General features: G+C 42.0%; 1 protein-coding gene across 1 annotated transcript in view; it reads right to left on the bottom strand.

Annotated features, from left to right (window-relative positions):
• The window catches only part of mgat4b (alpha-1,3-mannosyl-glycoprotein 4-beta-N-acetylglucosaminyltransferase B), a 112621-nt gene that overhangs the window by 55903 nt on the left and 41942 nt on the right, over positions 1–14776 (bottom strand). The window contains exons 2-3 of the mRNA XM_019363497.2: positions 2185–2364; positions 154–297 (exon numbers count right to left, since the gene is read on the bottom strand). Coding sequence (XP_019219042.1) covers positions 154–297; positions 2185–2364 — 324 coding nt within the window. The remainder of the gene's footprint in view (positions 1–153; positions 298–2184; positions 2365–14776) is intronic.

Consider the following 14776-nt stretch of genomic DNA (forward strand, 5'->3'; position numbering starts at 1 on the left):
GATCTTGCCTTTATTTAACCTCAAAGTTTCTAGAGATTAAAAATTAAATTAAAATCTTCTTCCAAGAAAGCAGGCTATTTGCAGGCTGTGAAGATTATTAAATCAAATAAACTCCATGCAGGTGTTCTTAGAAAAAGGTGTGATGGATTTTACCTCCAGTGCGTCCCTGTCCCAGGTGCACGGCGGGCTGTAGGCTGTCCTCTCTGTTCAGCAGGTGAGGAAGATGATGGAAGATGGAGGGAAGCTGCAGCACGTTTTTACTGCTGCTCACGTTCCACAGCTTCAGCCTCGTCTCCTCTGCAGACACACAGAGGCCAAAGCAGGAGAGATCAGGTCACGTTTATTCAGGTCTCCCCGCCGCCAGCTTAAACCGGCTGAATCACACTTTCATATAAAGTACTTAGAAACAGGCTCGCAGTCGGACGAGTGAAGTCGGAGTAAACTGAGCACGCTAACAGATCAGATTGAGCTTTATCTCCTCTGAACACACACAGAGTAAATTACAGCAGATAAAACAGATCAGTTTAAATGGATTACAGATGATTTTTCACATCTTCTGACTGAGCACATTATTCAGTTTTTGCTTCGTGGCAGGGAGACGAGGACAGAAGCGCTGCATGCTGAGTGACTGCATGACTTCAGGCCTCAAGGGCACCTGATTTATTTTAAATGTGGGGTCGAACAAAAATCGCTTTTCAGATCATGAGAGATGAGAGGTGTGTCGCTGGAGCCGGCTGTGCATTTTATAATGCAGTCCATCCCAACACTGTGAAAGATATGACACAGGACTTACAGTGTTTCATCCAAACCCCTAATAGTGGTGCTCCTTAACCCTCGCCATCAATGGCAGACCTCAGACAGTTTATGACTGCAGTGTTTCTTTGTAAGGAAAGCAAACTGGTAATGAGATATTGTTAAAACTTTATATTTTCCTCGAGACATCTCAGCATATTTTTAAAATAAATAATTAAGATGTTTTAAAAATGTACTGAAACTTCTTTTTACCAAGAAAAGGGAATATTTGTAAGGTGTTTTCTTAAAAGGTGCAGTAGGTTTAATGGTTCAATTGTGAAGTAGAATGAGTTTGACACCACAGAAGGTCGAGAGTGTTTAAAAGAGAAGACGGTATCACAAATTTAATCAGGTCAGCTTTTGATTTTTATTGGTCGACTGAAGGAACAACACTTTAATCAGAACTCGTCTGAAACTACCTTCAAAAACAAATAAAGTGTAAAGATACAGGAAAAAATGACAGCACTGAAATAGCTGTAGATGTGAGCGTGATGATGGGAAAAGGCCAATTCAAGATATAAAACACAAAGATACAGTCCTGATCAAAAGTTTAAGACCACTTGAAAAATGGCAAAAAATCATATTTTGCGTGGTTGGATCTTAACAAGGTTCCAAGTAGATCTTCAACATGCAACAAGAAGAAATGGGAGTGAGACAAAACATTTTTTTGAAAACAACGCTTAAACTGAAACAGGCTGTTTTACAGCTGATCCAAAGTTTAGGACCACGTGCCTTTAAAAGGCCAAATCTGTGCAAAAATGTGGATTCATTGTCATTTTCTGTCAGGTAGTCACACTGTCATGACGTTCTGATGGCAAAGGCAAAAAAACGTTCCCTTTTTGAAAGTGGAACTGCGTTGAACTGCATAGGCAGGATCTCTCGCAGCGAGCTATCACTGCTGAGGTGGGACGCAGTTAGACAGTCATTTGGAATTTCTTAAATGATCCTGAGGGTTTTGGAACAAAAAAGTCAAGTGGAACACCCAAAAAATTTCACCAGCACTGAGCCGGAGGATCCAATTGGCTGTCCGTCAAGACACTGGATGATCCTTGACCCAAATTAACGCCGTTATTGGTGCCGACTGCAGCCCCATAACCATCAGACGGCATCTGAGACTGAAGGCCTCGTCTCCTTGAATGCCACAGAACTGACCGTTTGGACTTTGCAAGAGAGCACCAAACACGGGACATTGAAAGGTGGAAGAAAGTTTTATTCTCTGACGAGAATGCGAAATATGATTTTTGCCATTTTTCAAGTGGTCTTAAACTTTTGATCAGGACTGTATGAACTTTTCCTGCAGGGATGACTCGCCTCATCTAACTCAGGGTAACAGAGATTTTCCTGTTTAGAGCCATTACATAGTTGTTGTTTAAAGAAAATCTCATGACTGACCTGAGAGGCTGCTCCAGGTGCGGTTGATGTCTCTGAGCGCCTGCTTCTCGGCGATTGCCCTCTTGATCTCCTCCAGGACCAGGTTCAGCTCTTTGGAGCGCCGCAGGTTCTCCTGCTCGGCCGAGTGGAGGCGCTCCCTCAGCGCCAGGAACTCCCTCTGGTAGATATCAACCACATCTCCTGGAGACAAAGAGGAGAGGAGGGGACGAGGTTAAAAAAAAGTCACACAAACAGCAAAAGCAAGAATCCACTTGATGCCTTTCTTTGAAAAAACAGTAAATTGCAGTAAAAGCAGTTTAAGTCTGTCCGTCCAGACTCGCACCATTCATGTAGTGAAACGTTGACATGTGGGCATCAGAGATCAACGTCTCAAACCCAACATCTGACCAAACAGGGTCACAAACAACCATCAAGATCCAGGACCAAAAAAATGAAGCTAACGACGAAGCAAATAATGATATCTCACTTGCACGGTATGTACGAAGACTTACAATCGGCTTTTTAAATGTTTATATTGCACACTGTGGGTTAGGTGGAAGCATGATGTCCTGCAGGATTGACTATGAAGTTGACTGAGAGGTGCCAAAACCTGCAGTTTCTCCAATGTCCACTTCAACCTCCAAACTGAGTCGGCCCTCATTTTGCTTTTACAGTAAAGCTGACCAAGTGTTCATAATTTTATCCTACTGGATATTTTGATGGAAGGTTGAGAATTCTTGCGTTATACAAAATCATCTATTTTAAATTTAAAGAAAGTTCAGGGTCTGCAGGGCTCACAATGGAATGATGCTTATTTCTGCCAGATTTTATAAACATCAGGTAAACTTATACTTGCTGTGGAGTATTTTTCTGCATTGTTCTTTTACAGGATATATTTCCATTTTAGTCCTATATATAATGAAGCTGTAATCTGACTCAACCCGTGTGCAAACACAGGAAGTAAAATCAATACAGATTTATTAATGGGAGCATGTCGCTGTTTTATTACGCTTGTGCATATTCTTTGTCAGTGCTGAATGACAGACAGGAAAACAGAGACAGACTGAGGCTTCATGGGATTACTCTGAAGGCAGACAGAGCGTATAGGACTGTGCCAGATCGTCATCATCAACAGGTAGGAGGGAAAAAAGGACATAATCTGGGTAAAAACATGGAAATAAAAAGCTAAATCCTTCATCTGCCGCAGCAAATAGCATCCGGCCGTCCATCATCCTGCCATCATCCCTCGCTGAGTTAATGCTATGTGGAGGTAAATCTGCACTAATCCCTTTTGGGCTCACACGCAGACGTCCCCGTTCACTTTGTTCAGCCCTCCAGCTGTAATACATCCGACTGAGACTCCAAAAATAAGAAGTGTCAACATGAACAGCTCGGCCTCAACTTTTCTCAGCCTGAGCCTGCAGATAATGAGCTTTACACATTTTAACTTAACAGTTTTACTGAATTCGATATACAGAAGACGGAGGACGGTCGGTGTGCTTACCTCGTCTACAGAGAGAGACACGCTTTTATTTTGAAAAAGCTTCACACAAAGTGTCACCTGTTCCTATTTTTGTTTTGTTTTGTTTTACAGGAGACACTTTTCTATGTTAATCTTATCAGTTTTTTATTCATCATTTTATCGCCAAAGAATCAACAAAAAGGAAAACTGCATGAAGAGAAAGAGTTGACGTATTTCCTGACACACCCACAGGGTTCACGTGACTAACTATTCTGGAGGAATTCACAAAAAGCTTCATTTTATTGTGTTTTTATTATTTTAAATCTAGAAACACAAATATAAAAACAGCAAAAACCTCCACCTCAAACGTCAAACACGAGATAACTTCAACAAACTCAGCCGTATTTCCTCTCTTTAACATTTTCAGTTCATGACGTTTGTTCCAAATCATCAGTACAGTCGCAGCAGTTAGCACTAGTTTATGATTAGGAGTGGTTTTACTCAGGTGTTGCTCGTCTCCTCCATTGACCTGAATATCACTTTTATCGTTTTAATATTAATATTTTTTTATATTTAATATTTTTTATTCCTTGGCTTATGACACAATTTGACCCTGATTTTACTGCTTTAATTTAATCTAATGTGCTGATTTTATTGTTTTAATTTAAGTGTTTTGTCATGTCAAGTGTACAGCACTTTGCTTTCAGCTGGGAGTTGACTGAAAGTGCTATATAAATAAATTGCTCACTTGCTAATATGAACCTGAGTATTTGCTTCAGTTTAAAACACACTAAATTTGTTCTATTCTTTCAGTTTTGTCTCCTGATTCTGTCTTAGTCTATTTTTCACCTTGTTTAGCTTTTAGACTTTCATGCTTGTTTTTTTGTCATTTACCTTATGTTTTTATTCATTTATGTTGTTTTTTGTACTATTATAAGGTGACCTTGAGGGTCTTTAAAGGCGCCTATAAATGAAATGTATTATTTTATCTTATTTTTTTCTGTTTGGGTAAAAAAAAAAAAAAAACTATTTAAAATTGAAATCTTTGCTGATGTTGGCATTATTGGATATTCTAGTAAGAGAAAGTTACTAAATTGTTTAATTATTATTCAATTGAAATGACAGAATTGATTTTTTGATTTAGAGAGAAAAAGATCAAAGAAAAACAAAATCAGCAGGAAACTCAAAATCCCGATCTCTCGCTCCAAACGTCTTGACTTACTCAGATAAATGTAAGTGGCTTATAAATACCTTTATTACCTTTATTAGTCCCACAAGGGGAAATTTCATGTTAAGGCTGCCGACCTATTGCACGCAATGGCGGCACCATCTTACCCTCCGACCATACATACATTACACAAAAACATCACATGGGGAAGACATAATTGATCTTCCCCATGACATAAATGACATAAAATGTTGTTTATATTTAATAAACAGGCTCCACTGATACGTCTGTCTTCGTGAGCATCTGTTCACAACCATTTAGGCACCAAATTAGTGTCCAAATTGTTGAATTAAAAACCAAAGTCTGTCCGACTGACCCTCTTCTCTCCATGGAAACAAGGTCCACATCTGTCCACAACCCCGACCAGCTCAGAGGAGCTAACGCTGTCATGAGTACACCATGTGGATACTACTGTGGTAACCACACTTCATAGGATAAACAGACTCATGCACAGAAAGCTCTGAGTGTCCTCTGAGTGTCAGCCTTTGTTCGGCCTCAGATCAGCTTGATCCGAGGGATTCAGCAACGCCTGATTTTCAATGGTTCAAATTTCCTGCACATAAACACACCACAAAGCTCAACCCGCCCAAGTTTAACAAGCCCTGAGCACTTCAAGCTCCCTGTAGAGTAACGGAGAAATGAAACTTGGTGATATGGGTCAGGAAGTGTTTACAGCCGACACTCCAGACCTCACAACTTTTTACCAGACGGGTCTGAACGCTAACCGGAGCTGTGCTGCAGTTTGTCTGTCAGCTGAACTTTAATAGCCGGAGAGTAAAATCACTCAGAAAGCACCTCATTTTGCTGTAATTATTCCTGTAAACCCTCATTAATGAGAACAATGGTCACATCTGTTTGGCTGATAACTGCAGTGAATTTATGAGCGCACACACACACACTCCTCGCTGATGAGTTTTTAATGATGCTGCTGCCCAGTTATTTATCTGCGCTGATGAAATAATCTTCTTCCTGCAGCAGTTGGTCTGTTAAACAGTGAAACTGTGTTTCTGCGAAGGCTTTTGTTCCAGCAGTGGTTTCACTTCCTTCGTAATATTTAATAACTGTAGCAACTTCAAATTTTGAGAAATATTTTCCGGGCGCTATTAGCATGGAGCGGGAGTTTGTTAGAGCCGACAGCAAAATACACCAAAAAAAGCTCAGTTATTACCAGAGTTTATATTTTTGTGTAAATGGTTGAATTAAGCAGCACAGTAAACTCTGTCGGAAGAGACATTATAAACCCAAACAATCTGTATGGAGACACAGATCACACAAAGCAGGTGAGACAGACTAGAAGTATAAACCTCAACATTACAAACAGCTGTAAATAAAATCTTTCACGACATGCCAGGACAATGCGGTGGGCTATTTAGGATTATCTGGCTGGATGTTGTCACTGTGTTCATTAAACCTACAGTAATTCATCGCTTATTAATTAATTAATTAATTCACTGTTTACTTTTATTGCCATGAAAACAACAACTGTAAAGTGAGGGGAAATAATCTGTTAGCCTTTTTAGACTGACTTTAAGCTACATGGGCCACTCTGAGTCCTACCAACGATAGTAAAATAGAAAGCAGCTTAATGGCTTTAAAAATGGCAAACGTGAAAAAGAAATTAAAGTCGGTGAGTTTTAGTTCAGTTTTTTAGGAAAGTCCAGGTGCAGATCAAGCACACACGGGCCTAGATATTGGCTGGCAGCTACTGGAAACAGAGACTGCACTTGTGCAATCTTGTGTTTTAAAACTACCTCTTCCCATGTATTTATACTATAACATGGTACAAAACCCAAAAAGTAGACTGCTAATCCAACTGTAAAGCACATGAATACATTTTATTATGATGTGCCATATATAAAGCTATTCTTTGGTGGATGGATGTGAAACATATAAAAGCAGCCAGACTCTCTGTCTCAGTATTGTCTAATATGGGGGAACCAGAGGAAGAGCAGATGCTCCATCCAAAGGTTGAAGCATACAGATGTTGTCCTTTAAACATCTGTATAGTCAAAATTCTTCAAAATTATGATGACGTTTGGCCTGTTGAAGAACTAAGGCATGCATTTAATAAGAACAGCATACATAGATATCAGAGGTTTATCATCTGTTTACATCCAGCAAACAAAGTTGGATTAACGAGGCACAAAACTCGGGACATGGGACATTCACGTCTCACCTTTGACCCCCTCCTCCTCTCCAGTGACTGATGTCATATGTGTGCTTGCTTTCTTTCGGTAATTAATCAATGCAAAAAGATCAATAACAGGAAACAGCATGGAGACACTAGTCTGAACGCTGCAACAGCCTGAAAATGTCCTCACTTTGCACACGTCCTCATGCAAAAGGTCCCAAAACTCCCACGTGTGCTCACAAACATATATGTACAAGTAGATGTCCACACTTTTTCCCTCTATTTAATTTTTACCTAACCAGACTTTACCCAAACTTCAAGGTTTTTGAGCCTAAAGCTGAAAAACCTGCCTTATGAGTACCACACCAATTCCCCACAATGTGACTGATTTCTGTTCCCACAACTTTAGTAACACAAGAACATGCACAGAGAGATGGATAAACATCACTAATACACAGTAATCCTGCGCACACACACACACACACACACACACACACACACAATTCTGACACAGAGCAGAGTGTGGAGGGCAGACAGGTTGAGTCATACTGTAGTAATATCTGTGTGTGTGTGTGTGTGTGTGTGTGTGTGTGTGTGTGTGTGTGTGTGTAATAGTATAAAAGCCACCGATCACAGGTAATGAGATTACCCTATACACACACACACACACGCTCAGGATGACTCACAGTTAATGGCCTTGTGGTTCTTTTAGCGAACAGGAAGAAGGACGAGGACTAAAAATCAGTTCAGCTGTTCCTCACTGATCAATCAATACATTAAATGCCAATCATCGGTCTGACATTGATCAGACCCGGATCTGTACAGACCTGTATGTGTTTAAACGTGTGTTCTTAGGTTCTGAGGTTTAAACACTCCTATAAATATAAGTAGGTTCCATCATCAAATAAACTAGGATTATTTTTTGGGTTTTTTATACGATTAAGAGAAGATAACAGCTGACAAAATGTCAAAAAAATGTGACACTAACCCGGTGCCCTGCGGTAAACGTGTGTTCATGTAGTTAAAATATGTGCTTTAGCCACCGTAATCCCCAATCCAGCAACAACCTGAGGCTGAAAAACAAAGCCAACATTTAGGTTTCAAAACCTGCAGCTCCCCTAACGTCCAAGTCCACGATTCAGTAATTCAATCATTCTGAGTTAAATGCAGCTGAAATGTATAAAAACAAAGTTTTATTTATTGAGATAATTAATCATTAAAGACAATTTGCTTGGTGTAAACTAAATTTATACCAATCAAATAATTTCAGTTGACCAGATTCCTTTAAAATTTCACTCTTATATTTACATGTAATTCAATTAGTTACAGTCAGTTTTATGAGTCTGAAGAAGAAGCTGGATTTCTTCTCCTTGAGTGTAACCAGCGTTTGCACCTTGCTGTGAGCGCTCTGGATTTACAGTTATGATTGCAGATTTTGATGACGACTCGCCTCCCTCCTCGAGAGTGCTGTCAACTTGGTTGGATGTTGTGAAGTTGTTTCTCTGACCCATGGAAATAATTCTGTCATCATGCACTTCGGTTGTCGTCTGTGGACCTTCAGGTCTTTTGGTGTTGCAGTGAATTTGTTCCTAATAATAAAAGAACCAGATTGCTGATTTGGCCGCTCCTAAAGTTTCTGCTCTTAGTCTCTAATGGGTTTATTTTGTTTGGTTTGCCACGAAATAATGAGGGAACATGCCTCGCTTGGCCATGAAACTGCCGGTCAGTCAGTCATCCAATTGCTGTATATAAAAATATAACAATGGCTGAAATTCATTTCTGTTGAACCCGTTGAATTAAAGCTGAATGTCTGCACTTCGGGCACATCTTGACTGTCTGATTTAAAATGATGTGTAGAACAACAAAACCTATCGACTCTGTTCAGGTCCTGAAGAAAAGCCCATTTTTTTGCACTTCGCTTTTTCTTCTTCTATTCTGTGCTGTAAAGCTTGACCCACTCAGAAGTCACCCTGACATACGTCCACTTCCAAACCTCAAAATCAAATTAACTTTTAACAGTTCATGCACTAACTCGTGCTCCTTTCCCCTTTTAAATGCCAGACTTTGCAGGACCTTCTTGGAAATTTCCTGTCATTTGAAACTTAATAGCGGGATTCTGGTTTTTTGGGACATTTCTGATGAGGGCATCCAAGAAATGGGGAAAAACAGGACCTGCGTGATGGAGTGTTACAGAAACAGAAAGCCTCAGACGCAGGATTAAACATTAAAAGTTGCTTTTACTGATAAATGTGTTTCAGCTGAGCCTTTACAGTCACTCCTGCTGCTTTCATGTTATGAAGTGGAGATGGCGGAGGGCTGCTAATAAAGTTTTTATTTTTCAGTGAGTGTTCGGTCTCGTGTCAATTGCTCACGGAGAGAAACTGGGCGATGCGTTCACATGGCTGAGCATCGTGGACAGATTGGTCTGGCACTTTTTAACGAGGTCCCTAATGAAGGGTCTTCCGGCCCGCTGGCCCTCGTCTTCCTCTCTCCATCCTCACCCCCCAGCAGATGGTGTTTAATCAGCGAGTGATAAATGAGAGAATACAACAGTCAGCTGTCTCTGCAGTTCCCGTCATTTGAACCAAATTAACAGTTATTAACCCTTCATACACGATGAACACATTATTATTATTCCAACAGGAAGAAAGTCAGGTGGAAGAGATGAAACAGGAAGAGCACTTCTCTAAATAACACTCTGACACACAGAATGGACCCGTGGGACCCCCAAAATGTCAAAAGGGAAGTCAACAGGACAGGAAGGGCGGCTGACAGGAAAGTGGCGCTCGGTGATTTGCCTTCTGAGTCAGACTGATGTGTTTATTAGAAAAAGAAGAGGAGGGAAGGAAATAAAGCTGCTGAGTCAGCCCGATGTGATGGCAGGGTCGTGGTCCCAGAGCGGCGTGATGGCAGTTCATTATCGACAAAACCACTGAGCAGCTCGGAAAGCAAAAAACCACGCACATGCACACAGAGTGCTTCGTGGACAAATAACCCGGAGTGCAGGAGGAAAACAAGGTCCTTCACATTCATGTGAACACAGCTGTCCGACACCGGAGCGGCCATCATCAGGAGCTCCGAGGTCATTCCCACAGAGCCACCCAGCCGTGGGGCCACACATACCACGCTCGCAACATAAACCGCCTTATTGCAGCTTTAGCGTTACAGCGGCACTGCAACAGTGACCATGTTTGTTGATAAATGACGAGTTGGGAGTGACTGTGCCATGAGGCTCGCCGCCATTAGGACAAGATGGTGCCAAGTGACACTCTGGAGACGAGAACAGGCTGAAGCAAACACCCGAGAACGGCCCGACTGCGGGGAATAAACCTAAATATGTGAGTTTATGAGAGATACTTCAAACTGAGAGCAGATCAGTGTCACGCTGTTTGACTTTTAATTACAGCTCCATCACTTCAGACTTCACTGGAAGATCCAAGCTAACCTCCCTGTCCTCAGTGGAGTCCTGTTTGTCGGACAAAAATAACGCACAGACTTAATAATCCATCAGCGGCACTTACACTCAGCCAAACTGAGCTTTAATTCCAAATCGAGCTGAATGCACCGAAGCCCCGGCTCGCTCTCTGAACCTCTGCCATTCATGCCTCGTCACTGTGTTTGTGTTTGGAGTAAACTGCAGTAATCCATGTGCTCTTACAGGGGAAGGCATGTGTTTGTGTTGACTGCGTAGTCTCTACTGCTTCGGTTACAGATATGCAAGTGAAGAGTGAGACCACACCAAAGGACACTTTGATTTCATCTGGACCTTGTTGGGGAAGTCATGGAGTTTTGTGATGGGGTGTGTTCCCCACGAGGGGAGCTAGGATGATGGCGAGGTGGATGGAAATGTTGTTGTAGGATGAGTTTAACTGCTAACAGTAGGTCTGAGTGGGTCTTTGTGGATCGTCGGAAGTCCATATATACATGTGTTTGTGTTGTTGTGTAAAAGCCCTCCACCGGCTTTTGACCTCCTTTTCCGAGTGAACAGAAGAAGAAACAGCTGGAGTGCGTCAGCGAGAATAAACAGGTGTCAACCTGTGATTTTCAGTCAGGCAGTGTCACAGGAAGTCAATTATCCCTCTCCACACTCTCTCACACACACACACACACACACACAAGCAGGAAAGTATGTGAGGAATGTTAACACACTTGGCAAGTCAAGGCTGGAGCATTAAAATAATGACATCATCCAACCGCCAGCTTTAGAGTGAATGTGGGTGTGTGTCCGTGTGCACGTGTGTGTGTGTGTGTGTGTGTGTGTGTGTGTGTGTGTGTGTGTGGTCACAGGGGAGAATGAGTGATTCATTTTACACAAGTAACATAGAAACGACTCACATTTCATCTCATCAGCTTGAAGCTTTGCTCAACCATTAACCACTAAGGCCCCAAAATGCAGTTATCAGCTAACGCTAGCTAGCTTGGTTATCAACCTGTATCCACAGACTGTGTTTGACTTGATAATCCCTGTTCAATAAAACCAAACTTAACTTCACTCACCGTAACTGGAGCTCGGGTTCTAAGATGATTCATTAGTCTGTCAGATAAAGAGCTCTTTAAGCAAAACCTGCAGTTCCTGTAATGTCCACTGGAGGCTGCAGCAGTGAGTCAGTCCCCATAGAAAAAAATTTACAGTAGAAATAAACATGTTTGCGGCCTGATACAAAAACTGTTTTCGTTGCTATAAATAGTTTACCCCTTCATAGCAGCTGTATAGGTGGTGAATTTATTTTGCAGCTCACCTTTTTAAATTGTATTACCCTTAAAGTTTGCATTATTAGGGGCGTGGCCTCTTGACTGACAGCTGCTGCATGAGCATTAGCTGATAACTACAGAGCATTCAAATACAGTGCGAATACAGTTACTCATGCCTCCAAAAAATCCAAGTTCCATGTTGCAAAACTATGACATCACAACAATTTGATTGGCTACTTGCAGTGTTCACGTTAACATACCTTAGTGTGTGAGACAGCCCCCTACGTTTGCAGTGGCAATACATCAGTCAACTGACGTTAAACCTGAAATCGTGCCACGTCGTGACCTTCTGCATGAAAATAAATCCACATTTCAGATGTTACAGTGACTCCAGACAAGCCACTTGGTCATCATGACAAAAACAGAGATGAAAAACTTTCATGAATAACCAGCACCACACCTCTTTTTCAAACATGTTCTGTTGTATATTTGAACACAGCCGAATAAAAATTTAGAGGAAAGTTTGAGTAAAGTGAAGCAAAGTCTAAAAGTTCACACCTCGCCTGTGATTTTTCACACAACTCCCACAATCCACCTCTGCTGTTCACACAGATTTATAAAGTGAGAAGTCTCCCTCTCTTTGTCCTTGGTTCACCTTCTGTAAAATCTACCTGATGCCAAGATCCCGCGCCTTATCTTTAGTTATGAACAACAGCAAATATCTGCCAGGATCGTGGCTGTAGCAGCGTTGATGGAAAACAGGAGGAGGTGAACAGAAACTACAGTCAGCTTCGAACAGCAGAACGAACCAAAACAAAGCGCTTTTCTTCCTTTCTTCCATTAATTCACACAGATCAGAGCAGCGGACCGGTAGGAACATTAGCACTCGAGCCAGACGGACTGAAACTCGGAGAGCTCGATGCCAAGGGAAAAAAAAAAGACTGCAGAGCAACTGAAGAAGCAAAAAAACATCAGAAACTAAAGAGCAGGCAGACACAAAGAGGCAGAAAGCTGTTAGGAGCATTAGCAAACTAGCCAAAAACGCTGAATTGATGACAAAAGCAAAGGCGGCGTCTGTTTTCTTTCTCCGACTCTAAAGACAGACCGACGGAGGAAAGAAGATGGAAGCAAAGTCTTAAAAGGATCCATCTGCTCAGCCAGGTGTTTCTGTCAGGATGACTTTAAAGAGCTCTTCAGATTTTACACCAACAAGAAGGAAAATTCATGCTTCTCATCAGGTGTCCATTTAAGTCTCCAATGAGGACACCTTGCACAGATGCTGCCGTCTATGGAAAATGTGATTTCAGCGTGAGATTATGGAGATGCCATATGGTTTGACGTTTGTGAGAAAAGTGGATATTTTTATTATGAGCCCCCACCAGTGTAGCTTAGCATGATTCATAGGTCAAAATAACCAAGTTATGCCAAGTCACTTTAGCGCCAATCTCTTCAGTCTACCTCTAGCGAGTTCTGGTTCTCCCTCGGGGGTTTATTCAAGCCTGCAAAACCTCAAGAGGGAGGTGCCATGGAGGCATCCAAAGGAGCAACAACTTCACCCAGCGGAGAAGCCTGAGCTCCTCGCCACATCTCTGATGGTGCATTAACCCAAAGTGAAGTTTTTGCACGGTGCAGTTACAACGTCTGTACATTAAGACGAACTAACACAAATCTGCACCTGGAGACACAAAAGGAGGTGAATCCAGGATTTGCACAGCTAAAAACATTTTAGCTTCAGCTAAATGTTTGTTTCACACTCACCACAAATGCACAACAGCTGAGACTGTCGCCGCCGGGAATGAGAAATGGAGGAGGTGGTCACCGAGACAGCGTGAGGGAAGCTGTTTAGTGTATCAGATACGAAAAAAAGGAGAAGGTTTGGAGAAAAGTGAGGAAAAACTTCAGAGTAAGTACTGAAAACGTTTTGCTATGAAGGTTGGGTGGATTGCTCTTCGTCTCATTGGCTGTTACAGGCGACTGTTTGTGGGCTTCCAATCAAATTTCACTTCACATGTGGTGTGTGCACCATGAGGCTGAGCCCAGGCATCCCCAGAGTTCATGGCCACACTTTGATTGGTGAGTGGAAAGCTTAGAGATACACTCAAGGAACGATTAAAACAATCATGCTGGATATCTATACTGATATGGACTGACTAACGTGTTAGGAGTGAAAATTATCAACCAGCATGCTGCTAATGAGACGACAGATGGTGTCCTGGGGGGGTCCCACCAGCGGCCTGCTGGAGGTCATTTTGTAGCTCTCACACCGTTCATCCTCTCCTCCTTGCACAAAGAAGCAGATACCAGTCCCAGTAATGAGTCAAGGACCTTCTACAGCCCTGTCCAGCTCTCCTACAGTAACCATCCATCTCCTGGAGTCTCCTCCATCCCCTTGAGACTCTGCTGAGAGACACAGCAAATCTTCTGCCAGCAAGGAGCCATCCTGGAGGAGCTGGTTTACCTGTCCAATCTCTGACCTTAGCCAAATGCAAACTAGTGGAAAAAATAGCCAGAAATATGAGAAGGGAAAATATATGAGTGTCCTCCACCTGTGAGACCATTCCTGTTTTGGGGGTGGTCTCATTGTTACCCCTCTAGCACAGCTGAAACTGATTAACACCCTCCTCTGCTACTTAACTGACCCGATCAATATCCCAGAAGTTTAAAAGACCTGATGTTATACTCTGATTACAAAGTGTTCCTTTCATTTTTTTGAGCAGTGTACTTAGTGTACCTCGGCTGGGGCAAACCCCCACCTCCCCACTCCAGAGGAAACCGTGGCCTCAGATTTTGTAAGCGCTAATTCTCCTGCCAGCTGCTTCCCACTCGTCTGAAAACCACGATGGGGTTGACATGTTGACATGAAGGACTACACCACTGACGAGAAGCAGGGTTATAACTCTAAAATCACCAAGACAGATACCCTCCTCATGCAGGCTGCTTCTCGAACTCCATTAACATCATAAATGCTGAAAAATGCTGATGCAAAAATTTAACTGAACAAGTTAATTGTGTTTATTTTGAACGCCTGACCATAACTGCTTAGCAGAGCACAATTACGCATCTTAAGCCTATTTTATTTTCCAGTAACCTTCTGCAATTA

This window comes from Oreochromis niloticus, linkage group LG2 (genome assembly GCF_001858045.2).
Source record: "Oreochromis niloticus isolate F11D_XX linkage group LG2, O_niloticus_UMD_NMBU, whole genome shotgun sequence".
Classification (NCBI taxonomy): Eukaryota; Metazoa; Chordata; class Actinopteri; order Cichliformes; family Cichlidae; genus Oreochromis; species Oreochromis niloticus.